This window comes from Notolepis coatsorum, assembly GCF_963971535.1.
Source record: "Notolepis coatsorum genome assembly, chromosome: 15".
Classification (NCBI taxonomy): Eukaryota; Metazoa; Chordata; class Actinopteri; order Aulopiformes; family Paralepididae; genus Notolepis; species Notolepis coatsorum.
In genome coordinates this window covers 101,251,670-101,278,574 of record NC_140179.1, presented here as the reverse complement: position 1 = coordinate 101,278,574, position 26,905 = coordinate 101,251,670, and the positions used below count along the sequence as shown (strand labels likewise).

Sequence of the window (26,905 nt, the reverse complement as noted above, 5' to 3'; positions counted from 1 at the left end):
AATAAATGAAATAGCTATTATCCTAATGATGATGGAGCCAAAGTCATCCAATGTCCCACCGAGCGACAGCGCCGTCCATTGCAACAACACCCACTTTGACTTGAGAACGAGCCTCTGCAACGCCGGGATATGTAGTTCTCTGTGGAACTACTGCTACTGGACAGCCGGCTGAGGGGACTACATTTACCAGTAGACATGAGTTCTGGACGTCAATCTCTTACGGGGTGGGTGGGGGATGTAGTTTGTTTGCACATTTTCTTCCTCGTTGAGTCGTTACAGGACAACCTCAAAGCCCAAATCAAATTCTTTACTCAGTTTTTCCTCCATTGCTTGAGCACGGGTGGGCCCACGAGAAGAAAAAATTGTTGGGCATTCAGAGTTCCAATTGGTCCATTTTGTATTTTAAATGACATGCTATAGGACGGTGATTGAGGGAACTATTAAATATATTACAAGAAGGTAATGGCCCAATTAGACTATCAATGTCAAACTGTTGGCACCGCGCAATGGGTCACCACTTTTCTACCCTTGGCCCTCCATGTTAGAAAGTTTGGGCACCGTTTCTGCACATTTTGTGCAACGTAAGAAGCGCATCTCAAACCCATTTTCGGCCATAATGCAAAAGCAGGATCTTTGACATAAACATTTACAAAATATTTTGAATAAACCGTAGTTGTCATTGCTTTTCTTAAGTCTTTATTCGTTCTCCATTCTCTTTTGGCCAGAAAATGGCATTTAGCGTGCCCTCTTCACACACAAACAATGACAATTAATACAGCACTTTCTGAGAATTAGGCAACACAAAGCAAAAGGTGTTAAGATATTGCACATTTTATGAAAGGAAAGGACAAATATGACTGCAGGAAGATACTAAAATGAGGTAACATTTGATAAGAACTTCCAATAGATGATTTAGGGGCTATAACTCTGCAATCCACTCAAATGTTCCGATCCAAAATGGGTAAAGATGTAAGATTATTCTATACAGTTACATTTTTCACTCCAGTGTATATTTGATTAATAAACACTGTGAAGAGAAACTCCAGTTTCAGGGGTATAAAATATTTTTTGCTCAAATCCAAAAGCTTAAGGTACAAACATTTCCAGGGAGATGCATTGGTAGCCTCTTTTAGTTTGAAATAGTAATTCAAAAAGGTGCAATACATTCATGTCAATGGATAAAACAGAGGGTGTAATATAGCTGTATAATTAGTGTTCATCAATGCCATCTTATGTCCCGATTAATGTGGGATTGCTTCCCCTCTGAAAACCAAAACGCCAACTTTGCAAGCATTGCTCGTTACTAAAAAATACTGCCGCCAAAACGTTAGGGGGGTACCTGAGCACAGAGGATCTTCACATAAACAAGATGCCCGTCTTCCAACTTATGTAAAGAGAACCAAATCTCTAAACAAAACTTAAATTTAAGAAAAATGGGTAACATTCCAAATTAACCAAACACCAGCTATACAGTCAAGTATACTCCGTCTGTACGATAAACCACAACAAGTGAGTTATTGCTTGGAACTTGGAAGCATCGGTTATACGACCCCAACTCCAAAATTTGTTCATAGAGGCAATCATGTAGTCGAGTAAATTAATAAAAACCAACAGAAAGCATATTTGTTTCCAACGAGGGTTAAATTAAACATTAAATTCCAGCAGTGTTTCAAGTGCCCGTCGTCGTGGAGGGAAGGCACAGATCTCAGGAACAGTCCGTGAAGGTGGACACCATGTTGCCCCTGCGCTGAGTCACCGTCCTGCACTGTGTTGTTTTTGCCGAGCCTTGGAACTCGGAGCTCCCGACCCCGGCAGTGTTCGCGTTGAACGAAAACATCTTCTCCATGTCGTCGAACATGCTGTCAAAAGGGCTGCCGCCGTCAAAGGCTCCCTGGAATCGTCTCTTGTGTCTGTTCACGGCCTCCTCGTGTCTGTGCATGGCCTCGTCGTGGGCCTGGAAGTGGTTGTCAAAGTGTCCCTTGTTGTTATGGGCCTGGGAACTGGCCTGCGAGTGGGAATGAGAGTGGGAGTGGGCTGCTTGGTGGTGTTGCTGCTGCTGGTGGTGACCGAACGGGTCAGAGTCTTTTGTATTTTATTTTTTTATTATTTTTTAAACAAACATATAAACAAACATGACAACACACGATAAGATATACAAGCATTAATTGTCAGGGCACATCCAATGAGATCACATTTTAGTTAGTTGTCTTATATAAGATATACCCCTAATACCTGTTATCTAAAAAAACCTACACACATATGCTCAGCTCGAACCCCCCCCTCCCGGACCCCACCTTGAGAAGTACCTCCACTATCCCTCGCACCTAACCAGACACTACCATTATAAGCTAGCTTTTATTCTCTCCACCACTTCTAACCACATTGACATTTTGGATTCATTGAGACCCAGAATTCTTGCTGTAGATATTTCATGGTAAATTACATCGAGATATGTAAGAAACCAAACTTTACGGCACATTTATTCCGGTTGAAACCAGCGTGATGCGATCAGCTTTTTGGCTACTGTGATACCCGATAAAACCAATCTCTTTAGCTGTGGATTCACTGCAAACTCAAAAACATCATTCAACGGGTCAGAGTCTTTGAACATGTCCTCAAAGTTGAAGTTGAATGACTGGAAGTGCTGTTGGAAGTTGTAGCTCCCTCCGTCATACTCCCGCCTCCTCTTAGCGTCCGATAACGTCCCGTACGCTGGCAGAGGAAGAAAGACGAGACGTCATTCACAGATAAGCAGACGGGTGGAAAAAATTTGCATTTAGCGTTTCCCCCACAGGCAAGTCATTTATTGTGGTAGTGGCGAGGAGGAGCCTACAAATTAGAGCTGGGCAAAAGTCACAAGATTAGCTATTCGATAGGGCGGCTGGCTGGGTGGCGCAGCGGTCTAAGCGCTCGTCGTCACCAACGCGAGAGAGACACCGGTATCGAATCCGGCTGTCAGTCAGCGTCGCCCACGGCTTGGGCCGGCCGGAAAAAGGAGGATAAAAAGTGGATAAAAAAAAAGATTGCTATTCGATAGTCACTGGGAACTAGGGCTGCAACGATTAGTCGACATAATCGACGATGTCGATTATAAAAAATCGTCGCAGAGGAATTGCGTCGATTAGTCATTAAAAAATTTAAAATTATTATAATTTTTTTTTTGTACTACCTATCTTTGTGAAAGTGGCTTCTCAGCTCTGGTCCAGCCAGCTGAAGACTTCTTAGCTTAACATAACAGGCCGACAGGAGGTTTGGGGGAACTAATGGGATAACTGGGGATGTTGTTTGGTCCTGACAAGAGTCTCAAAGCAACTCTGAGGTCATGCTCAATGTCCAATCTGTTCCTCTGCTCTGTCTTCAGCTGGACCAGAGCTGAGAAGCCACTTTCACAAAGATAGGTAGTGAAAACAAATATATTATATTTTTTTTATTACATTTTTTTTATATAATTGTTTTTCGATTAGTCGACTAATCGAAAAAATAATCGACAGATTAGTCGACTACCAAAATAGTCATTAGTTGCAGCCCTACTGGGAACTATTCGAAGACCAATCGAAAGGTACATCACTAATGCTTGAAATATGCAAGCTTAGTGAAACATGGCAAACGTACACAACGTTGCTACCATGTAACATCTTCGGTCTCCCTTCAGTAATCTTTCTTTTCCGTTCTCCCAGCTGTTAACGGTACCCAGCAATGTGCTGCTCAGCGGTGTAACAGTTAATGGGGTCCCAGGGCTGTACAGTGCTATGAGGGCGTCGCATATTGCCCCTAAAAATAGCCTGTGCTAGTAGAAAAAAATATTTGGGGGCACCCTTGCTAGTACTGATTTCAACCCTTTCATTCGCATTTCACTCCTTTTTTTCGAGGAATTTAAACCTTGCAAACTAATCTTGTTGGCCGCTTTCTATATCTCTCTCCGTCTGCTGGAGGAGCTGGGCTGGTACTTACACACTCGCGCGACTGACACTCACACATGCACATACGGGTACTTGCGAGGTGCTGTCCGTGCTGAAGCAGAGCAGAGCTCATCATAGCGGAGAGAACGATACGTTCGAAAAAAGCATGCATAGCGAGACCTGTGTAACATTAAGTTTAGGCCTGTCACGATAACAAATTTAGCTGGGCAATTAATTGTCCCAGAAATTATTGCGATAAGTGATATTATTGCGGTTTTGCAGGGCTGTACACTGCGATCATCTCGTCGCAAATTGCCCCCTAATCTGGCCGGTGCGAGTGGAAAATATCATCTGGGGGCAAGCTTGCGAGTAGTGATTGCAACCCTTCATTCGCATTTCACTCCTAAATTAATCCATACAAATTGGATAAAACATTAGCCTACAACCAGGGCATAATGTTGCGGTTGTAATTTCATTAGACAGACCAGCGCGGACCTTTAATAACATGCAATTTGATTGACACGAGCAATGGGCTAACGTTAGCTGCTATCCACGGTATCCATTAGGATTATGCTAAGCTAACTAGCGTTAGCTGCTGCTAACCCTGGACACCAGTCAAAGCGGACTCCACAACACTAGTTCCATTCGGGAGGAAAGGGGGTGGGTTATATTGACAACGCTTGACAACAGAAGTTTAAACATAACTTCATATTTATTGGTTATTCGTTTCTGTTACTGTATATCATCCACTTTCCATCTCCGTCTGTTAAGGGGAGACACTACAGGTGAATAGGGTACAAAAATTAACTAATAGATATCACAATGAAAATTCCCCAGTTGATTACTTATATTAAGACAAGACTTTTTTGTATTACAAGTTTTCTGAAATTGTATGTTTAAATATGCAAATGAGGCATTATCTACTTAAATATGCACTAATTTGCATATAATTCCAGGACATAAATCTGAACATTGGATAAAGCCATTTTCAAAATTATAGTTTCATTTGGTTGACATATTAGAGCCAAAGGTTATTACAGAGGGGATTTTGGATATCTCTTTTTATCACTCCATAAATCAGAAAATACTCCATTCAGTCCATTTTTATGGTAAAATTCCATATTTCGCCATGTTTTTAGGAATAAAATGTGATATAAATCTGGGTATGAATGCGATATCAACAAACCCTTCTGTAAATACCTTCAGAACATAGATATGAATAGAAATGGAAGTTTTGGTGTATGTGAGTGCTACTGAAGTGGAGATTTCTGGCTCAGAGTATGAGGAAAAACTCTTAAAACTCATTTTTGGGAAAACGCCTTCAAAGTTCTGTATTGTAAAATGCCATACTTTTTTTTTTAAACAGATATTTACAAACACAATATCTAATCAAACCATTAGTAATAGACAACCTAAACACATGCCTGATAACTGAATAATAATAATAATGATGTTATTGAACTGAACATAAATACACACAGGCTACAAACAGTGTAGTACAGTATAGTACCCCCTAATAGGCAAAAAATATTTAAATAGATATCACTATGAAACTTTCCCAGTTTGTTATGTACATATAAACTAAGAACAAATATATTGCAAGTTTTCTGAAATGTATGTTTATATATGCAAATGAGGCACTTCCCCATTAAATATGTGCACATTTATGGATGCAATAAGGCAAAATGAAGTAAAATAAACAACTAAATGTGTGTTATTGACGTTTTATTGTCATTAGTTTCATATAAGACATGTTTAGGAAGCAAAATATAACAAAATCTCAAAATCAACAAAAAAAAGTATATTTGCCTATTCACCTGCAGTGTCTCGCCTTAAACGCTTCCTGTTTACATTCGAGTGTGACGTCATCACCTACGGCAGCTTGCCTTAGACCAGACCTGGGCATTGTACGGCCCGCGGGCCGGATCCGGCCCGCGGGATGATTCTGACCGGCCCGCGAAAGATGACATGATAATAAAAAAAAATAAAAAAAAACATATTTTTTTAATATTTTTTTTTTTTTTTTTTACTTTTTTTTTCATGTCAACGTTCACACGCACAGTATACGCTTAGGAGACATGCTCAGAAGATGTTGGTTCTCTTTGGATCCACCTACATATGTGAACAGTCATGACGTTTACCAAGTCCAGGTGATCCTCTCTCACTGATGAACATCTGGCAGCTGTGCTTCGCATCTCCACCTCAGACATGCAACCTGACTTTGATGGACTTGTTAAAGCTCAACAGAGACTGGATTTCTCACACTGAATGAAAAAAAAGAACTGAAGACACTAAAATGTGGAAATATAACAAGTGAAATGGGACACTTGATATTTTTTTTCTTTTTTTTGCACAGTTCTGAAAACATTAAATGTTTAATATAGGCATGTAAAGTAAAAAAGGCTACAAAACTGGGACACTTTTCTTTACACAGTTCAGTGACATGTCTTGTTTATTTTTGCTATAAGATGATGTGATGTCTTTAGAAAGCTAAGAAAATCCTTGTGTCAATAGTATATGAAACTCAAAATGCCCTTTTTTATTAATGTTTCACATTTTGTTTATCATTTTGGAAATAAATTATATTTGAATAAATTATATTTTTGAAAGCTAACCTCACCTTTTAATTGCCAAATAATAACATACACTCTTACCAGGGGTCAAACCAATGCCATTTACTGCTTTTTATATAGAAATAAAATGTATATTATGCATAATTGAGTTTGGAATTTTGGCCCGGCCCCCCAACATATTTTCAGTTGCTCATTCGGCCCCCCGGGAAAAATAATTGCCCACCCCTGCCTTAGACGATCAAAACGCGAACCTAGAACAAAACCCGGGGGGGGGAGGGGGCTGGCTCTCTCATTCGTTCTCGCCCCCTCTCTCTCTCTCTCTCTCTCTCTCTCTCGCTCTGATTGATTGAAAACTTTATTAACAGATTGCAGAATGGGTACAATACAGTACAGCTCTCTCTACATTCAATGATTTAAAGTAGCCAAACGTTACAGACAGTATAAATACTAACTGGATAGTTGATGATATAAACATTTAATTTCATTATCTGAAATATTCTAAAATCATTAAGTCTGCTATAAGCCATTATCCCTTTGTATGTGTGATTATTATTTTCTCACAGTAGTGTGTGTGTATATATATATATATGTGTGTGTGTGTGTGTGTTTGGCTAAAGTGGATAGAAAACACAGTACTGTGCAAAAAAAAGGCACCCAAAAGTTTTTATATAAATGGTCTTAGATGTAAATACATTTTTTATTAGTGTGTCAGTAGACTACTCTTAGTACATTTTCATTAAACATTTTTTTAAAGCATCTTCATGGTTTAATAATGCAAACATATGTTGCAGGGACTTATTATAATCATCATATTGGCGTGACTGTATGCATCAAAGGGTTAAATCAAGCATTTTTAAGTGCTTTAGAGGAAATGTCAAAATATTGCGATATATATCGTGTATCGTGATATGGCCAAAAAATATCGCGATATCATTTAGAGGTAGGGATGTCCGATATTATCGGCCGACCGATATTATCGGCTGATATCGGCAGTAAAATATGATATCGGAAAATATCGGTATCGGTTTGAAAACAAAAAAAACAATAACAATATTTGTTATATATATATCCAGTGAAATTATTAGTTACCTGAAATTATTCAGTTTTTTGGACGGGGAAACCATGCATATATCGGTATCGGTTGATATCGGTTGATATCGGTATCGGAAATTAAGAGTTGGACAATATCGGAATATCGGTATCGGTAAAAAAGCCAATATCGAGCATCCCTATTTAGAGGCCATATCGCCCAGCCCTACTATAATGGTAAAATTGTTATTTAAAAATGTGCCCCTAAAAAATATTCTTGAAAAAGCTTAGCGTACAGCCCTGGGTCCCATCTCAAATCAATACACTACACTGTAGTTGCCAGTAAAGTTTGAGACAATACGATATTTGCATAAACTATAAAATTATCTTTTTTTTTCTACTTTTTCTCCCATTTTCTATTTTTCTCCCATCCCAATTTCGTATCGTCCAATTCTACCCTCCCCTGTCTCGAACGCTGTTAGGCCATGCCTCCCACAAGCCGGCTGCAATGTGGACGAAGCCTTACATCACGTGTCCCCTCCGGTACTCGAGGAGGCAGCCGTCGCATCTTTTCACCTGCACAGCACGATCTCTCAGCGTCGGGGGTCTGCGCTTTGGAGGGACGCCGCCCCCGTCGCTTCCTGATTCTACTGCGCAGGCGCACCAACCGACCTGTAGGAGTCGCTGTCCACAACGTCCGATCCCCACCCATCAGCTTCCCACCCCCTAATACTGCCAAATGTATTAGTATGAACGACCAGCAAAGCTGAATGCAATGCGGAGAGCTGGGCTCGAACCCAAACTATTACATTTTCTATACCCCCACTAGTCACCAGAGAATGTCTTCACAACCAGGCCGACAGCCCTGGTTGACACCGTTATGACATAATAGCCCTGATATAACGGGGCAGACAACAGGGAACCGTTGGCCTGATTACGTTTACCAAAAGATTTCCAGTTCCGCGTTCGCGTTCTGCGCTCTGATTGGCCACTGACGTTTCTGGTCGCGCCAATCGTGTGACGCCTGTTTCTTTCACTGGTTAAGCTTAGGCACTCTTTCGAAGTTGGTTAAGGTTAGAGTTTGTCTTAGAGCAGGGCGATAGAACGCCAGCCCTGATTCCAAACTCTAACCTTAACCAACTTCGAAAGAGTCGCCTAAGTGTGATACACCAAGTGTGTGACACAAATACAGAAAGAACACCTCACTCACTCACTCACTCACTGTCTTGTCACACACACACACACACAGAGACACGCACACACACACATACACACTAGCACAACTTCCTAGTGATAAACTAGGCGTTAGGTAGTTTGCTGCTGTTTGAGGCGGAAATGGGCAAAGACACAGGCGTCACACGAATGGGCGCACATGTCACATGACCAGAAACGTCAGTGGCCAATCAGATCGCACCAGAAACGTCAGTGGCCAATCAGATTGCAGAACGCGAAACTGGAAATCCGTTGGTACAAAACTAGACGCAAACCGTTGCCTTCAAAATGACACTGACAATACCTTCCTAGTCCTGCTCACCCTCAGCTATCTCTCGGAACTTCGACTCCGCGTCCGGGCTCTTGTTCCGATCAGGGTGGTACTTCATGGCCAGCTTATGGAACGCCTTCTTGACCTGGCGCTCCGAGGCGTCTCTAGGCACGCCCAGCAGCTCATAGAAGTCTCCGCTGGCCAGTATGAACTCCGTGATGACCAGAATACATACTGCCAGCAGGAGCACTGACTGTGCTGTGGCCATGTCTGTGGTTCAGTGCCTCACCCCCTGTGGAGACTGGAGAGAGGACAGGTTGATTGATTGATTGATTGATTGAAAACTTTATTAACAGATTGCAGAATGGGTACGGTACAGTACGGCTCAATACACACAATTGTTAAGGGGATGCAGACCAGAGAAATACTTTTGTCTTGTTTACATCAGGGTCCCCCATTTGACAGTTGACAGTTATGCTAGATGGTATTCACACTTGCTTGCTTAGATAAGCACTTGTACAGCTATGGACATGGTGGAGGAGTTAAAAATGCTGTTTAATATGCACAGTAGTCGCTGATTTGTGTCTTTTCTACCAACCACTTTAGCACAGAAGAACTATCCAGGCATGGAAACAAGAGCAGCCTGGCAGGAGGACTGCCTCTGGAAACTAGCTTCTGGCTATAATTGGTTTGGTGCATAACGTTCTATGTGCATTTTTATGTTCTATGAATGTTCATCGATGTGCTTGTTGTCCCTCTTAAATAAATAATAAAATGAAATGACGATACTTTACATTCGTCCTAACGTTACTACAATGAGCTGAAGGCAAACTGATCATACAGACACTATGTGACGTGTGGTAACGTTGGGCTCCTAGCCAACTCCCCAAATGATCAACGTACAACAAGATAAACATGCAGATTTTATTTATTTATGCAGACTGTATGGATTGTGTGTCACTGTTCAATTTGAACAAGGGACGTGAGAAAAATTTGCTACAAAAAAAAGAAATAAATGTGTTTTATAGAAATAAAACACGACTCATTTGCCCAGCCTGAACTCCCCGAAACAGTGCCTATAGCGACACTACACACCAGGGGCGTATCTCCCGTGGGGGACATTGGAATGTGTCCCCCGCATTTTTTCAGAATGCAGTTATGACCCCCCCCCTTCTGACTACCTGTCCTATTATTATGCAAAGAGGAGTAGATGGGGGTCGCATTCTTGCCCTTGCCTAGAGCTAAACCAGCAGCAGTGACGACACCAGCAGTGTGTGTGTGTGTGTGGTGCGTTCCTGAAATCAACTGGGAGTGCACTCGCTATTTGCATATCAATAGCGCCGGTCGTCATGTGTGTTAAATACGACCGGCGCTATTGATATGCAAATAGCGAGTACTTATCTGGGCTTGCACTTAGTGCACCCCCGTCCCATGAACAGTGATGTACCTGAACGCGTTCAATGAACAATCGTTCATGAACGCGTTCGTATTTTGGGCGAACGTGAACTGAACGTACTGATTATCCGCTAAATGAACGTAATTGAGAACGCGTTCATTCTCAGCGCTGTGTAACGGAGTTCAAAAGTGCGTTCATTCTCAGCACTCTGTTATAACGGCGTTCAAAGATGTGCCAGATTTCATATGTATTTCAGCCGAAAACCCAGTTAAAATACACCGTAAACAGGCTTTAAAATTATGTGGAAAACCAACCGATCTGGCAACGCGCCTGTCAACCCCTGCTACGTCATCAGACTCATCACAACAACAGCTGAATCTGCGTCTGCGAGCAGAAGCTGAGAGCTAGTGCGCAGCAGCAGGTCGAGAGCAGCACTCGCTCAGAGAACTCTACCTCTTGACGTCGGTGCTTGGGGATTTAAAATAGTTTAACGTTAAAGTCAGTACTGACTCAGACGGAAACAATCTAACGTTTGTCTGTAAACTTTGTCCACCCGGTTTGAAGAAGCAAGTCCCCACATCGACGCGACCGTGACGACGTCGACAGCAACATTGAGAATATGCAAACGTCCTGTTTTAGTTTTCATAATAAAGACAATTCAAGCAAAGTTGTTCCTCATGTTTTTGAAAATATACTGTAGAGATGAAAGCTGCAGTGTGGACTGAATGCGCGGTGGCAAAGCGTTATGGAAATGCCAGTATTCTGATTGCTGTCTGTGTGGTTCAATATTCTTTTTTAAATAATAGTTTGCAGCAACGTATTGAAAAAAGAACTAACAAAATGGGCCGTTCAATATCTCCTTTAAATATGTTCGAAATGTCAAACAGACCTGGGTACCTACAGGCTACAGTCTATCACTACTTTTGGGAATCTAAGTGTTTATCCAGGTTCTGGGGCCAAGTGATTGATTGATTGAACACTTTATTAACATATTGCAGAATGGGTACAGTATAGTACAGCTCAGTCATGAATTGAAAATGGGGGACCCTGATGTAAACAAGACGAAAGTCTTTCTCTGGTCTGCATCCCCTTAACAATTGTATGTATTGAGCTGTACTGTATCAGGGTCCCCCATTTTCAATTAATCAGGACATACATGACATACAGATAGACAGTACTGCTACATCTATACATTTATGACATACCAGATTTGCAAATACAGTACTGTTTGTGATACAAAAAAGATACAAAAAATGCGGTATTGCACCCCTGGTATTTAAAAAAAAATCTAGGTAGAGAGGGGGGGGGCACCCCCCTAACCCCCCCCCCTGCTAAGTCACTCGCCACGCCCACAAATCTGTCCCCCGCACACCTGGAGAGAGAGTTACGCCACTGTCCCTCGATGACATCACTGGTGGCCATATTTAAATGAATTACTCTTGATAACTGTCAAACTAAAGTTTGTGTGTTATATGCCGTATTAGCTATCGCGTTCCGCTCTGAGCCTTATGAGATATTCCATATTCTATGATACCTATTGTATCCCCTTACGAACAAAAATTACATGCACCCCACCTGTATGGGTGGCACCCATGGTGGCACCGCCCATATAGTAGTGACGATAGTCACCACACACCCTTCCTCTATGTTCGTCCCAGCGTACTCGGATGCGTGCACCATACGATAAACTAGTAGGATGAAAAGATTAGATTCATAATGTTGGAGGCTTACCGGAGGTTGCTGGCCCCTGGCATCTTCGACGCATGTTTTCGGCGACACGACGGGCCTGTGTTGATGTTCCTCGTTTGATGACAGCACATCGAGGTTCAGCTGTACAAGGCTGGCTGTCGGGCCAGCTTGTACTCAGGTAGGCCCTGTGTCTTCAGGCATGGGTATTAGTGTTAGTAATGCTGGTTTGTTTTGTTAACACAACCATGTTGTGTGTTGGCGCCGGGGGCAGGATGGTTTGGTGAACGTTCTCTGCAGGGAACGGTTTTCCAAGCTGTCTTGGGCGTGCTGCTAAAACATCTAAAGCTATGCTACATGCTATCGCTACTGCCGCATGCTATTACTACTGCTAATTGCTATGCTGTTTTAATGTCTCCGCCGTGAGATGTTGTCACTCTCCCGCCTCTTGCCCGGTTCATCAATGAAGGTCAGTCGGTAGCTGTTGTGGGGTTTTTTGAGTTCTATTTACCTTTTTCGGGTAAATGGGTTGACAACGGGGTAGGTCGTGGCTAGGTTCCTAGCCAGGTATTTTACCTTGTGTTCCGGCGGGGTTTGTTGAACGGTGTTCCCATCTGGGTTGGCGTCGGGTAGTGGGGCTATGGGTCCAGCCGACATGATAAGCATGTTGCCTGTCTGTGCACAGGCAATTGTTGTCTTGGGTCCCACATTGCCTGGCGTTAGGCTGCAGTGGTATAAGGGCAGGGCCGCCTGGGGGAAATGTGAGGCCCTTGGCGTTTTTAGACGCGAGGCCCCCCACCTCCTGGGGCGGCCCTGTGTAGGGGGCTATTGTTTCGTTTTGTCACTCTGCTATGAGAAGGTCTGTCTTGCTACAGCTTTCTCTCCTCTCAAACCATTCATACTGATGCTCAATCGGTATACTGGGGGAGTAGTGCGGGGGGGGGGCTTTGTTTACCTTTTTTGGTAAATGGGCTAAACTAGGGCTGGTGTTCTGTTGTGAATATTTTGAATGAAGACGGGTCTGGTCCGTCTCCCCTTAAACTTTGTGTGTATGGGTTTGCTCATTCTACAGTTTTTTGTGGTTTAGCTCTTTTATTCATTTAACCCTTTCATGGTGCACACCACAGTGGAGGGTGCTGTTTGCAATCACCACTGGTGCTCCATGTTAACATCAGTCCTTTGTTTTTGATATATTGAAACAATGCCCCGCCCGGCCGACACCATGGGTGGGTCGGCCTGGCGAGTGGCTGGTGGGCTGTTAAGGCTTGTACCGCCACGGTATGGAATTGGCAACGATTAGAACTGTGTTCAAATTGCTGTTTTTTTCTATAAAAAAAATGGTGTCTGGTGGAGGGCCCTTGAGGGCCAGCCGACGTTGACACATCGCGCGAGGTTGTTGACGTTATTAGCTTTGACCCAGCCGCAAGCTATAACCGCTCAGGGTTCCCCTCTCCGCAGGGGATTTTGGTCTTCTGCTGGAGCGCGGGCGGTATTGTCCTAGGCCCTACACCGCCTCACACCGCGCAGCCAGAAGAAGAGAGAGCACGGCCTCGTCAGCGGCGATGACGGGGCCCTCGACAGGCGGCCATGTTTTTCCCCCGCCAGAGGTATCCTGGGCGTTGATTCGACAGGTGTCCACAAGGCCGACAGCCTTGGCGGCCGAGGGATCGGCCATGTAGGATGGGTTCGGCTTGAACAAACAAGCCGTCACCGTCCTGCCGCGAGCAGCCCGCTCTCCGATCACTCCCTTCCCCAACACCAGCGGAAGAAGTGGGCTCTGATTGTTTCCTTTGGCTGCGGGCCGCGTGCCTTCGTTGATGCGCGGGCGGCCCCCCTTTTCGCTTCTCATGGGGACAGGGGCTGACACCCAGTTGATGGCTGAGCCTGGGTCTGTCCGTGAGAATGTTGTGCTGTCAAGCGGCTCCCACACCTTGAACTGTGTTGGTTGAGCCTGGTGTTACGTCTGTCAACTTAAGTGTTGTCAGCAGGGGGGCTCGAAACCTTTTGAGGCACACAGTGCGGGCTTCCCCGGCCTCGCCTTCGCCAGGCCAGGTATCATGTTGGTGCCTCCCACTCCTGAAATATTGGCAAGTGGTCGCAGCTCACATGGTTTGGGGTGGTAGTAATATCACTGCAGGGCTACGGTGTGTAGGAACCCATGGGGGCCTTACACCTTGCATGTCCGGCTGCAGAACAACTCCTTCAGCATGTTCTGGAGGGGTGTTCAGTGGGGGGGCTTTTTTCATCGGAAGCCCCCCGTATCAGATCGGCCCTTTCTGTCGGGGTTCCCCCTTGGGTGCGATTGCCTCGTGGGTGGTGTCAGGGTCAGGTGTTCCGACACGGAACGCGCTCCTCGCACGGTTCCGGGGTTGTCTACGCACAGCGGGGGGACCGGGCCAACTATCTACAGTTCCTGGCGGACCTGCGCCACGTGACGGCGGGTGCGTTGGGAGTGTCGTCACATATGACTACGGCAGTACCATATGTCGAGGTAGATGGAGAGAACGGTGAGGCGGGGACTTGTGTTTACACAACCCCACCCGTTTTCAGGTTTGGTACAGACCCTGTTGTCGGGGTCTCCAGCAGGGACAGCTCTGGTCAACGAGATCCAATCTCTGTGGACGAAGCAAGCCATCGTCGTGGCGTTCTCCTCCCGGTGTTCTCAGCCCGAGAAGTCGGGAGGGAGGGGTGTAAGACCCAGGCTGGACCTGTCCCATGGGAAGGTTCAGCATTTTTTGGATCGTCTCCTACCTGTTGAACACTGTCAGGTGGGGGTCTGGTTCTCCTCCATAGACCTGTAGGATGCGTATGCGCATCCCCGATCTTCCATCCTAGGGCTTACCTACGCTTCCTTTGCAAGGTTAGCGTATGAGTACCAGAGGCTGCCGTTCGGTTTTCTCTGGCTCCCCGCATCTTCACCAAGTGCGTGGAGGCCGCACTGGGGCCTCTGCGTCGTCCGGGGTTACGGAGTGTTCTGCCCTGATGACGTTCTGGTCCTTCGCGGTCAAGGTGGATCGTCAGGTCTCATACCAGGCAGGTCTCTACCAGCCTGGGGTTGCTGTAGACTGGATGTAGAGTATTCCTCTTCCCAGTCAACGGTTGGAGGGCTATGGGCATCCATCTCAGAGCGTGTTGTCAACACGCTCGGGAGGTTCCGTCCTAGGACGGTTACGGCGCTGTCTCACGTCGCGTTTTCACCGACGCCTCCCTCGCTGGTGATGCGTCGGGCCAACGCAGTAGGGGGCAGCTGGCAAACCATGCTGCCCGGTCTGCGCTACGTTCAATGTGTTGGTGTTGAAGGCGGTCCTTCTGGTCCACAAATGGTGTTGATCAGGACGGACGATACGACGTCAGTGTCGTGTATCGACAGACAGGGAGGAATACGCTCCCCCTGTCTGCACCAGGCGGCGGGCGGCTGGCTATGGGCGTCCTCCATCTGCGCGGCCTGAGGGCTCCCCACATCCCCGGCAGGGTGAATGTGGGTGCAGGTGTACTGTCGCGGGGCGGCCCTCATCCTGACGGGTGAGGATTGCGTCTGGACATGGCCAGGCAGGTCTGGGACCGATGCCGTGCCGCCAGGGATTCTTCCCCATACATCTGTTAGGTCAGTTGTTGGGACGGGTACGTTGAGGGGCGCAGGTTCTTGATCCTGATGGTGTTACCATCTGGAATGCGCATGCTCCCTCCACTGTCGCGCTTACGCGGGCAGATGACGTATGTTCCAAGTGTGGTGTAAGGCGGGGGGGCCGGGACTCAGTCTCCTGCCCCCTGGATGCTGTCCTTGGTTACCTCCAGTCTCTCCTTGATAGACTGTCGGCTTCGACGGTGAGGGTATATGCAGCAGCTATATCCTCCTATCATGAGGGGTTTGAGGGGATGTCTTGTTCAGCCACCCTCTTGTGAAGCGTTCCTGCTTGGCGCTCCGCTTGCGCGGGCGGATGACGTGTGTTCCAAGTGTGGTGTAAGGCGGGGGGCCGGGACTCAGTCTCCTGCCCCCTGGATGCTGTCCTTAGTTACCTCCAGTCTCTCCTTGATAGACTGTCGGCTTCGACGGTGAGGGTATATGCAGCAGCTATATCCTCCTATCATGAGGGGTTTGAGGGGATGTCTTGTTCAGCCACCCTCTTGTGAAGCGTTCCTGCTTGGCGCTCCGCTTGCGCGGGCGGATGACGTGTGTTCCAAGTGTGGTGTAAGGCGGGGGGCCGGGACTCAGTCTCCTGCCCCCTGGATGCTGTCCTTAGTTACCTCCAGTCTCTCCTTGATAGACTGTCGGCTTCGACGGTGAGGGTATATGCAGCAGCTATATCCTCCTATCATGAGGGGTTTGAGGGGATGTCTTGTTCAGCCACCCTCTTGTGAAGCGTTTCCTGCTTGGCGCTCGACGCGTTAAGCCGGTGCAACGCTCCTTGGCTCCGACTTGGGATCTTCAATTGGTCTTCGGTCGGTTGTCCTTGGCCCCGTTTGAGCCGCTCGAGCAGGCGCCGTTGGGACAGCTGTCCTTCAAGACCACGTTCCTTCTGGCTGTCACTTCCGCTAAACGCGTAGGTGAGCTCTGTGCTCTCTCGGTACGTCCAGAGTGCCTGTCTTTTCGGACCGATTGCGGTGTCACTCTGCGACCTAATCCTGCTTTCGTGCCTAAGAATATCCGGAGTTCCTTCCGCTCCCGGGATATTGTGGTTCAGGCGTTTCGTCCTCCTCCTCACACTAGTGAGTTAGTTGCGGGCCTTCACCTGTCATGTCCAGTCCGTGCTTGGGGATTTACCTCAGCCGTACTCAGGATTTCAGGGTTACCGACCAGCTTTTTGTCTGTTACGGTGGGGCTCGTCCTGGTAAGGCACTGTCGGAGCAGCGCCTGTCCCATTGGTTGTGCGAGGGTGTTGCCCTCTGCTACACGTTGGCTGGGCAGGATCCCCCTGGGGGCGTCAGGGCGCACTCCACTCGTGGGGTGGCTGCCTCTGCCGCTCTCCTGGGTGGGGCCTCGGTGGAGGCCATCTGTGCTGCAGCTTCGTGGTCCTCCCCGGGCTCCTTTGTAAGGTTTTTCCTCATGGACATGACCGGGGGTTCTGTCTCCCAGGCGGTTCTGGGGTCTGTGGCCTTCCCTGCTTCCCGTCCTTTGGTCGGGTAGCAGGAGTGTATGGGTATGGGCCACAGTGTGTTGAGTCACACGTGGTTCCGCCTGTACGGTGTGTTCAAGGGGTTCTAGTTTCCCTCTTGTTCGCATTCAGGTGGAGTTGACTGCGCCCCCCCCTTCATTAGGGAGGATGGGGTGACAGGGCTCCCCGCACCCCTTGATGTGGGCTTACGGGTCCTCAGGGGGTACATTTGTCGGGCTTCGCGTCCGCTCTTCCCCATATCTCATAAGGCTCAGAGCGGAACGCGATAGCTAATACGGCATATAACGGTAGGTTATGAAGATAACCTAGTTATATTAGTATTGGCTGAGCGTTCCGCTCTGCGCGGCCCTGAGTTCCCTCTTGAGGAATCTTTTTCCTGGGACGGGTTTTTGGCGAGGAAGGGTGTGTGGTGACTATCGTCACTACTATATGGGCGGTGCCACCATGGGGGCGGAGCCCCATACAGGTGGGGTGCATGTAATTTTTGTTCGTAAGGGGATACAATAGGTATCATAGAATATGGAATATCTCATAAGGCTCAGAGCGGAACGCTCAGCCAATACTAATATAACTAGGTTATCTACATAACCTACCGTTAGTGTGTACTAGTGTTGATGATATGGAATATTTTCACTACTGTATAAACAAACAAAGGAACATTGGATCCCTGGAATCCTGAGGCTAGAAAGCTACATGAAAGGTTACTGTTTCACTGCTGCTGCTGCTGTTGTTGTTGTTGTTGTTGTTGTTGTTGTTGACTCCAATAGCGAGGGGCAATAAACTTGGATTCCCAAAACATGGTTTCCCTTAGTATTTTATTTAGCTGAGGCCCAGAGAGAGTTGGTTCAACACAAGGGAAGAATGATAATATTGTGCATTATTACATGGTTATCAATACTCTTTACATTCACCTGGTCCAGTGCATTGACCTTACATTCGTCAACTAACAGTTGTTCAATATACATTCAAACGTATAGTTACTCACGTATGGCACAGCATCTCAAGATGGGGCGGAGGAGGTCCAGACTTCCTGTGTGGCCTAACTCCTAATACTTTCAGATGGGGTTTATATACCCTGTTATGATGACATCATACACTGTCACACTTGCCTGGCCAATCAGAGTGACATTCAAACATTGTATCCTCCATTCAGGTCCTACTTACAGACCAAGAGTGGCCTTTGGTTTAAACTTTATCTATGGGTGTGTCTTCACGCTGTAACTTGTCGCTAACATGTGACTTTAGATAATCACACTTCAACTGGCCATTTTCATTGCCTCCCTCCCTCCTTGCATTCCACCCAAAAACTGAATTTCAGTCCAGTTGGAGCTGTTTTGTAATCTTCACTCTGCTAGTAAATGATGTTTCCGGTTCGCACACACACATATTATTAGGGGCAAATACGAGGGAAATGCTCGCACTGTAGAGCATATATATAATTATATATATAATTAGTAAACTGTCTGGGCTTTGGTACATTTTCGAGGGCATTTTGCCCCAAGCCCCCGTTAATTTCTAACCCTGGTTGTTGTTGTAGAACTTGAAGGCTAGTAGTAAATAATGGCGCTTTTCCATTGCATGGTACCTACTCTACTCTACTCTACTCTACTTTACTCGCTTTAGGTACCTGGTACCATGTTGCTTTTCCACTGCAGGTACTAAAATAAAGTACTCAGTTTGTCTCCGTGTGGGGAGGCGGGGCTGCTGGTGTACAGCTGAGAGCTCCATAGCTCTGTGAGAGCTCCACCAGCATAGCTATGTCCGTGTCATGAGCTAGTAGGCGCAAGCCAGAGTAAAACACAGTTTTCAATCAATCAATCAATAACAACATTAACGAGACTCTCGTTGTGTCTATTCTGATAACGCTAACGTTACCTCTCATTGTGTCTATTCTACAAGCGTTAACGTTAGCTAGGCTGTCTATGCTAACGTTAGCATTAGGCTAACAAGCTGTAACGTTACCAGTCGCGTCTATTTGCTAACGTTAGCATTAGGTAATAACCGGTTTAAAATGGATGGTGATTACCTCACATTGTGTCTATTCTATTAGCATTAACGTTACTCATACAAACAATCAATAGCGAGTTATATTGATCGCGCTATGTACGATAGCCATGCTAAAACGCTAGCACAACATCAGCACAACATAAGCTTAAGCCTTAACAAGTCAGCGATCTTTTTGCGAGACTAAACTCTCCGCTCGGTGGCAAATTGTGTTGACGTCGGTTTTGTTTAATCAATAAATGAGGCAGAATACACAGTGACTGTATTGTTTGTTTATTGAACTTGTGCCTGCTGCAACCATAATGAAATCCTATGCGAGACATTCAAGATGGCGGCTCTGTTTTCGTTCAGACTCTCCAAACAGTGACGCGTCTCTCTTCTGACCAATCAGTGGTCTGCAGTTTTTCCACGTGACATTTATGGTACCAGTTCTACCCGCTTGGCTCGCGCTTGGAACCAGAGTCGAGCAGGGACTAAAAAAGTACCCGAAAAAGTACCTGGTACCAGGTAGTACCAGGTACTTTGGTAATGGAAAACCGAAAATACCGAGTAGAGTAGAGTAGAGTAGAGTAGGTACCATGCAGTGGAAAAGCGCCATAAGTCTGCATCATTTGGACCTCCATGCTCCCGGGGGTCTGCCTTGATGAATGCTGTCTGGACGGCACTGAGAGGGACTGTGTCTATGTAACAGGTACAACCTTGTACCTGCCACCAAACTTCGACCGCTCCTTGAGTGGGAGTCGAGCCCCGGGCGTCCGCACGGGGGGAAGCAACACAAACCGCTGCGCCAAGAGAGGAACTCCTCCCTAAGCACTCACTTTGAATGCCTCTGGGGAGTGAGTTTTACTTCCATGCACCGTAGTCACACTATCGCGGTGCATATCCGTTACATCTATAAACCTTAGAGCCGCTGACCTCTTCTTTTTCAGACGATGACCCCTTTGATGCCGTTCTCATCGCTGATAAACTGAAGGAGGTCGGCGACAGACTGAGTCGAGACGCAGAGTTTCAGGAGGCGCTGAAGCAGCTGAAGCAAGCGGTAGCACAACAGGTAAACACTACACACACACACACACACACACACTACACACACACACACACACCATCCAGACACCACACACACACACACACACACCATCCAGACACCACACGCATCACTAACACTACACACACACACACACACGCACCATACAGACACACACCATCCAGACACCACACACGCATCACTAACCCTGGCAGCGTTAGTGCCTTGCTCTAGCCATTGAGCTACACATGGAATTGAACCCCTAACCGTTTACACAGTTACCCTACTATTACACAGTAGTAGTAGTACTAATTTATATATGTTATGCCCAGTTTAATCACCTGTACATTGTATATTATTACTATTGCACTTTACTGTTACATTTGCAGTTGGACGGCATCTGGCTGGATGCCAAACTTATTTCTGTTGTGCTGTATGATGACAACTACATTTGACTCTAATCTAATCTAACCACCCGCCCCTGTTGTCTCACTCCACCACGGCTCACTCCCCGTGCAGGTCAGTGTAGCCACGCATGCTCCAGCAGGTCCTGTCCGTTTCCCAGAACCAGTTTGTCAACTCAGAAACCACACAACACACAGCTGCCACCGTGATGACGACATAATAATAATAACACCTTGTAGAACTGAGAGGCTGCAAGCAAAGTACTAGGGCTGTGTGTTAAATACTTTCGAAGCTTCGTTCAACGGGCGCGGGATTCGAACGGGGGAATACAATTTGAATATATTAAACAAAGAAAAGAAAAACTGGTTAGTTGGCTTATTGGCTAACCTCTCTCCTCTCTATCCTCTCTCTCCTCTCTCCATAGTAGTAGGGCCTAAAAAAAATAATGTTTTTTTTCCGGTTGCCGACCGACCCTGCCGATTTAGGTGCGACCCAATATATTTTATGAGTTTAAAAAGAATTTATATATATAAAAAAAATCAAGTTTTATTTGTCACGGCATACGAGTATACAATGAAATGTGGGTGGTCTTGCATCTAGCTAACCTCTCCTCTCTCCATGGTAGTAGTAGTTGGCTAACCTCTCCTCTCTCCATGGTAGCAGTAGTTAGCTAACCTCTCCTCTCTCCATGGTAGCAGTAGTTTAGCTAACCTCTCCTCTCTCCATGGTAGTAGTAGTTAGCTAACCTCTCCTCTCTCCATGGTAGCAGTAGTTAGCTAACCTCTCCTCTCTCCATGGTAGTAGTAGTTGGCTAACCTCTCCTCTCTCCATGGTAGCAGTAGTTAGCTAACCTCTCCTCTCTCCATGGTAGCAGTACTTTAGCTAACCTCTCCTCTCTCCATGGTAGTAGTAGTTAGCTAACATCTCCCCTCTCCATGGTAGCAGTAGTTAGCTAACCTCTCCTCTCTCCATGGTAGTAGTAGTAGTTAGCTAACCTCTCCTCTCTCCATGGTAGCAGTAGTTAGCTAACCTCTCCTCTCTCCATGGTAGTAAAAGGAGCTCAAATGTTTAAAGGCTTCCAGATGTGCAAGATTGGGTTTAATAACCAAAAAGAAAAATGAAATAACACAATTAATGCAAAATGTGTGCAATGTTGAATTGGTGAGATCCAAACTGGAAAATGAACTTCCACAACTGTGCAGTGACCAGTGACTTGCTATTTTTTGTGAATTACTGACCACAGAGGAGATGCAAAGTGATCAAGATGACTGGTATGACCCCAAAGCGGAGTCTCTTCTGGAGTACAAGGCTACAGTTAAACATTGGATTGCTGCTGCTTCCGTTCAGAGTGAATCAAATGTTGTAAAACCAGGTGACAGAGTTTCACAGAGGTCAAGGTCAAGGTCAAGCACCACCAGAGCATCTCTTGGTGATAACTTAAGGTTACTCTGGAATGTAAGGAGGCGGAACTTTTGGCAAGAGCTGACATGTCACGTGTAAATGATCTCTGGGGGGGGGGGGGGGGGGGGGGGCATAAAATGTTCTCGGGGGGGCACAATGGTTTTTCAACACAGGTTCCCTTTTATACGTTTCAGCTGGGACAGCGGCGCTGTGGCTTGCTTGGCGCTGCCCACGGTGCTGAACTAAACAGCAGAGAGGCAATTGAAAAATCTAATTTCTCTCTATCTTAAGAACATTCACTTATACAAAAACAGACTGAACGGATATATATAACAGACCTGCTGGGGCAGCGGACTGAGAGCAGGGGACACAGACAGGCTGGATAAGATGGTCAGGAAGGCCAGTAGCGTGGTTGGGCTGGAGCTGGACTCCCTAGCGAGGGTGGCGGAGAGGAGGAACCTTGCTAAGCTCCAGGCCATCAGGGAAAACCCCTCCCACCCACTATACACATACTTGGCTGACAGGAGGAGCATGTTATAGGCCAGGGGTCAGCAACCTTTTTGACATGGAGTGCCTGTTTGAAATATAGTTGTAACTAGTGTGCCTCAACAATATTCCATGCATCGTAATTTTTTTTCTCATAATCAGGTATTTTTAATGATAATTTTTACATTATTACATCATTATTGTTATTGTTATTATTAACAATATTATTATGATGGTTGTATCAACCCTAAATCTGAGTTGGGGGGGGGGGTGCAATGCAGACAAACAGCTGCATACAGTGCAACCATTTCACTCACATTTGCCCATTCATTTTTGGACACATCACACACATTTTTGCTGCCCCCTGTGCCTATGAAAATGCCCCCGCGTGCCTATGCAGGCACGTGTGCCTAGGGTTGCCTACCCCTGTTATAGGCTCACACTACCTAAATGCAGTACTGAACGGCACAGGAAGTCCTTCATTCCGACAGCCATCAGACTATACAATGCATCACTGTGCCTCACTGCATCACTGAGCACAGAGTGACAGTTACCATCTTCCTGGACTCTTACTTTTTAAATAGCACCCTGCAATATTACACCTACTGTAGACTTCAGTATATTTTTACTGTATTTATTTACTGTATCTTTTATTCTATTTTCATTCTATTTCATTTTATTCTATTCTTAGGCCATTTGTTTTGTTATTCTTATTCGTGACTTGTTCTGTCTAAATGTTTAATCTAGTATCACTAAAGTTACAGTGTGGGTTCGAGTCCCTGTGATCTAGTATCACTAAAGTTACAGTGTGGGTTCGTGTCCCTGTGATCTAATATCACTAAAGTTACAGCAATATGTACTGGGAAGTATGTTGGGAATTACAGGAGTATTACTCAATAGAGAGCCTATTAGGATGCTAGATCCTAACTGTGATTTGCCATATCTTGCTATGCTCGCTCATGCCTGTATTTTTTATGTCCGTTCTATTTTATAATTTTTTTTACTATTTTTAAAGTGAATCATTTTAAACTATTTTGACTATTTGTGTTACTGAAAACTGTAAGCGGAGAGCCTATTGGGATGCTAGATCCTAATGTGAAACACTGTGATTCTACCTGTCTATCTTTTTATGCTCGCTTATGCCTGTATTTTTTACTGTTGTGAAGCACTTTGAACTGCAACCTCTGTATGAAAAGTGCTATACAAATAAAGTTATTATTATTATTATTATAATGTTGAGTGATTTGCAGTGTCAAATTTCCCTCAGGATAATACATTTCTATTCTATTCTATATCTTTGAAAAGTCATTTATTCAACACTTCTGAATTCACTGACAAACTGAACTGAACTAACAAAAATAAGGTGCATAAAAAAGCAAACAAAATTCCTCCACAGGCTACTCACCATTATTAGTAGAGCGGCAAGCGGCGTTTGGGGACAGAGTGAAATCTTCTTAAAACACTGCCCCTCCACTCATTCCTGAACTTTTTTGTTAAGTCCTTCTCAAATGCCAACTGAATTTAATTGGCCTTGCGTCGATGAAGCATACTAAGGCGATGTTCTGTAAAGACGTTCTTGAGGGTAGAAAACGAATTCTCACAGAGTGCCGTGCTAGCTTCAGTAGTGTTGTTGTTGACATCAGTTCCCACTAGGGCTATCCCCGACTAAGGATTTGGATAGTCGACTTTGATTGACAAATATTATTATTATTTTTTTTTTTTACCAGGGTGGCAGTGGCGGCCCGTACATTCTTCTCCATGGGGGGCGCTATACCAAACATTTTCCAAACATGTACCACGCATTGGCGAATATTTAATTAGGTACAACTATCACCATTGCCATCAATCAATATATGATCACAGTCAGTCAAATGCAGCCAATATGCCCTACACAATCAGAGAGAGAGAGAGAGAGAGAGAGAGAGAGAGAGAGAGAGAGAGAGAGAGAGAGAGAGAGAGAGAGAGAGAGAGATATCGCAACTCTACCTTGTTGTTAAGTTGAAACGCACAGTGGTCCAGCAGGCAGAAGGGCTTGATAAAGTATATCCACTCCACTGTCCAGACTGTGTTGATGTCCATGCATGTCCACACTGCATCCATATATAGTTTCTTGTTGTTAGCCAACAAGTACTGTGTGAGAGCTGTGTCTTTGCCCATTTCCGCGTCGAACAGCCTGCAAACTACCTGGCGTTCCTATCGCCCTGCTCCAAGACAAACTCTAACCTTAACCAACTTTGAAAGAGTGCCTAAGCTTAACCGTCGAAAGAACTTGCCGTCACGCTCTAAGACAAATAGCTGCATCACAACAACACAACAGCTAGCATAGAGACTATCTACTGTAACTAACCAGAAACTGGCGCTGGCCAATCAGAGAGAGCGTCTCCGCGAAATGCGGCTACGGAAAAAACTGACGTCGGCCAATCAGAGAGCGTCTCCGAGAAATGCGGCTACGGAAATTATAGACGCTGCTTGCTTAGACCGCTTCAAAACGTGCCCGGCTTCCATCATAATACATCATATTTCAACGCACAGCGCGTTACGCACTGATTGGCTGCGACGGATACAGCGATGAAACAGTGCACGGCGTGCACGCGCACTCAAAGCGATATTGCGTCTAGCCCGAGAGAAATGCGGCTAGGAGAAATGCGGCTACGGTAACGGAACGTATTCTCTATCAGACAGTGAGTCACTTCCTGTTCAGGAAAACGATTATTTATATTTGATATATTAACGTTATATTGTGCATTGGAAACACAAACATACTTAAAATGAGTAAATATTATTCTTTTTAAACATGTTTATATTATTTATAGGGCTATAAAACAAACAAAAAAATTCTTATTCTTCTCTCTTTTAACCAGGGTTAACCAGGGGGGGCGGCGCCCGAGCGCCCCTAGTAGCGAGCCGCCACTGCAGGGTGGGCACAGCTGACTCAGTGGGCGGGCCCGGCCCCCTAATGCCCGCCCATGGCGCCGGGTCTGAATACATGTGTTTCATTTGTAATGCTCTCTGACTAGAAACCCTTATGGAATACATCTGTTTCATGTTTCTTATCCTGAAACAATGTCTACTTGTACCATCCATGACGAATAAACACATAATGAGACACATAATACAAATGTACCCATAAAACTGCATATGTATTAAGCCTCTCAGAGTGTTAGTACTGATCTAGCGTCAGATTCAGTCTATTAGTCTAAATAAGGTCCTGCAGACGAGTGCTCCTGTTCACTGATCTAGAGTCAGATTCAGTCTATTAGTCTAAATAAGGTCATGCAGACGAGTGCTCCTGTTCACTGATCTAGAGTCAGATTCAGTCTATTAGTCTAAATAAGGTCATGAAGACGAGTGCTCCTTGTTACTGATCTAGAGTCAGATTCAGTCTATTAGTCTAAATAAGGTCATGAAGACGAGTGCTCCTTGTTACTGATCTAGAGTCAGATTCAGTCTATTAGTCTAAATAAGGTCATGAAGACGAGTGTTCCTGTTCACTGATCCCAGATCAACATTCCTGCTTTGGGAAGCTTTGTAAATATGGGACCAGATATCAGTAACAAAAGAAAAAACATTGCTTCATATCGATATACAGACGAATAATGTGTTTTAAAGTAATCATATTAGGGCAATATATGTTCTGTTATGCTCTGATGTAAGTTGCATGTTTGCAGCTTTTCCAAAGCTCCAAAGTTTCATCTTGTTAAAACTGGGACACAATGCTGCTCACCTTCTGACTGACTTCATCCTTCATGAGACACAACGCTGCTCACCTTCTGACTGACTTCATCCTTCATGAGACACAATGCTGCTCACCTTCTGACTGACTTCATCCTTCATGAGACACAACGCTGCTCACCTTCTGACTGACTTCATCCTTCATGAGACACAACGCTGCTCACCTTCTGACTGACTTCATCCTTCATGAGACACAATGCTGCTCACCTTCTGACTGACTTCATCCTTCATGAGACACAACGCTGCTCACCTTCTGACTGACTTCATCCTTCATGAGACACAACGCTGCTCACCTTCTGACTGACTTCATCCTTCATGAGACACAACGCTGCTCACCTTCTGACTGACTTCATCCTTCATGAGACACAACGCTGCTCACCTTCTGACTGACTTCATCCTTCATGAGACACAACGCTGCTCACCTGGTTTCATCCTTCATGAGACACAATGCTGCTCACCTTCTGACTGACTTCATCCTTCATGTGTTTCACCTCATATACATCATCATCTTTAATAGTATTTACTGGTTAGATTCTTACCTGGTGAATTCACCTCCAGCTCAAGGAGACATTCTGTCTTCGCGTGAAGAGGAAACCTTGAGAGAGAAGACACAGCTTGTTGTCCTTCGTCAGTCCTGAGTGTGTTTCTGGATGAGATCTGAGGGTGCGCTCAC

General features: G+C 45.4%; 1 protein-coding gene across 1 annotated transcript; it reads right to left on the bottom strand.

The window, feature by feature from the left end:
- Positions 1-687: 687 nt before the first annotated feature.
- Positions 688-26,905, bottom strand: LOC311242161 (dnaJ homolog subfamily B member 9-like). The gene is made up of 4 exons (XM_084331113.1): positions 26,772-26,905; positions 9,036-9,285; positions 2,492-2,712; positions 688-2,089 (listed from the first exon to the last, which is right to left on the bottom strand). Exons 2-4 carry the CDS (start codon positions 9,250-9,252, stop codon positions 1,706-1,708), a joined length of 822 nt encoding a protein of 273 aa, XP_084187239.1. The 5' UTR covers positions 9,253-9,285; positions 26,772-26,905; the 3' UTR covers positions 688-1,705.

Coding starts and splice junctions, on each gene's coding strand:
- LOC311242161 (XM_084331113.1), bottom strand. CDS start 9,252: ATGGCCACAGCACAGTCAGTGCTCCTGCTGGCAGTATGTATTCTGGTC. Junction 2,713..9,035: donor GTTCCGAGAGATAGCTGAGG/GTGAGCAGGACT, acceptor TTCCTCTGCCAG/CGTACGGGACGTTATCGGAC. Junction 2,090..2,491: donor TGATCGCATCACGCTGGTTT/CAACCGGAATAA, acceptor AAAAAATAAAAT/ACAAAAGACTCTGACCCGTT.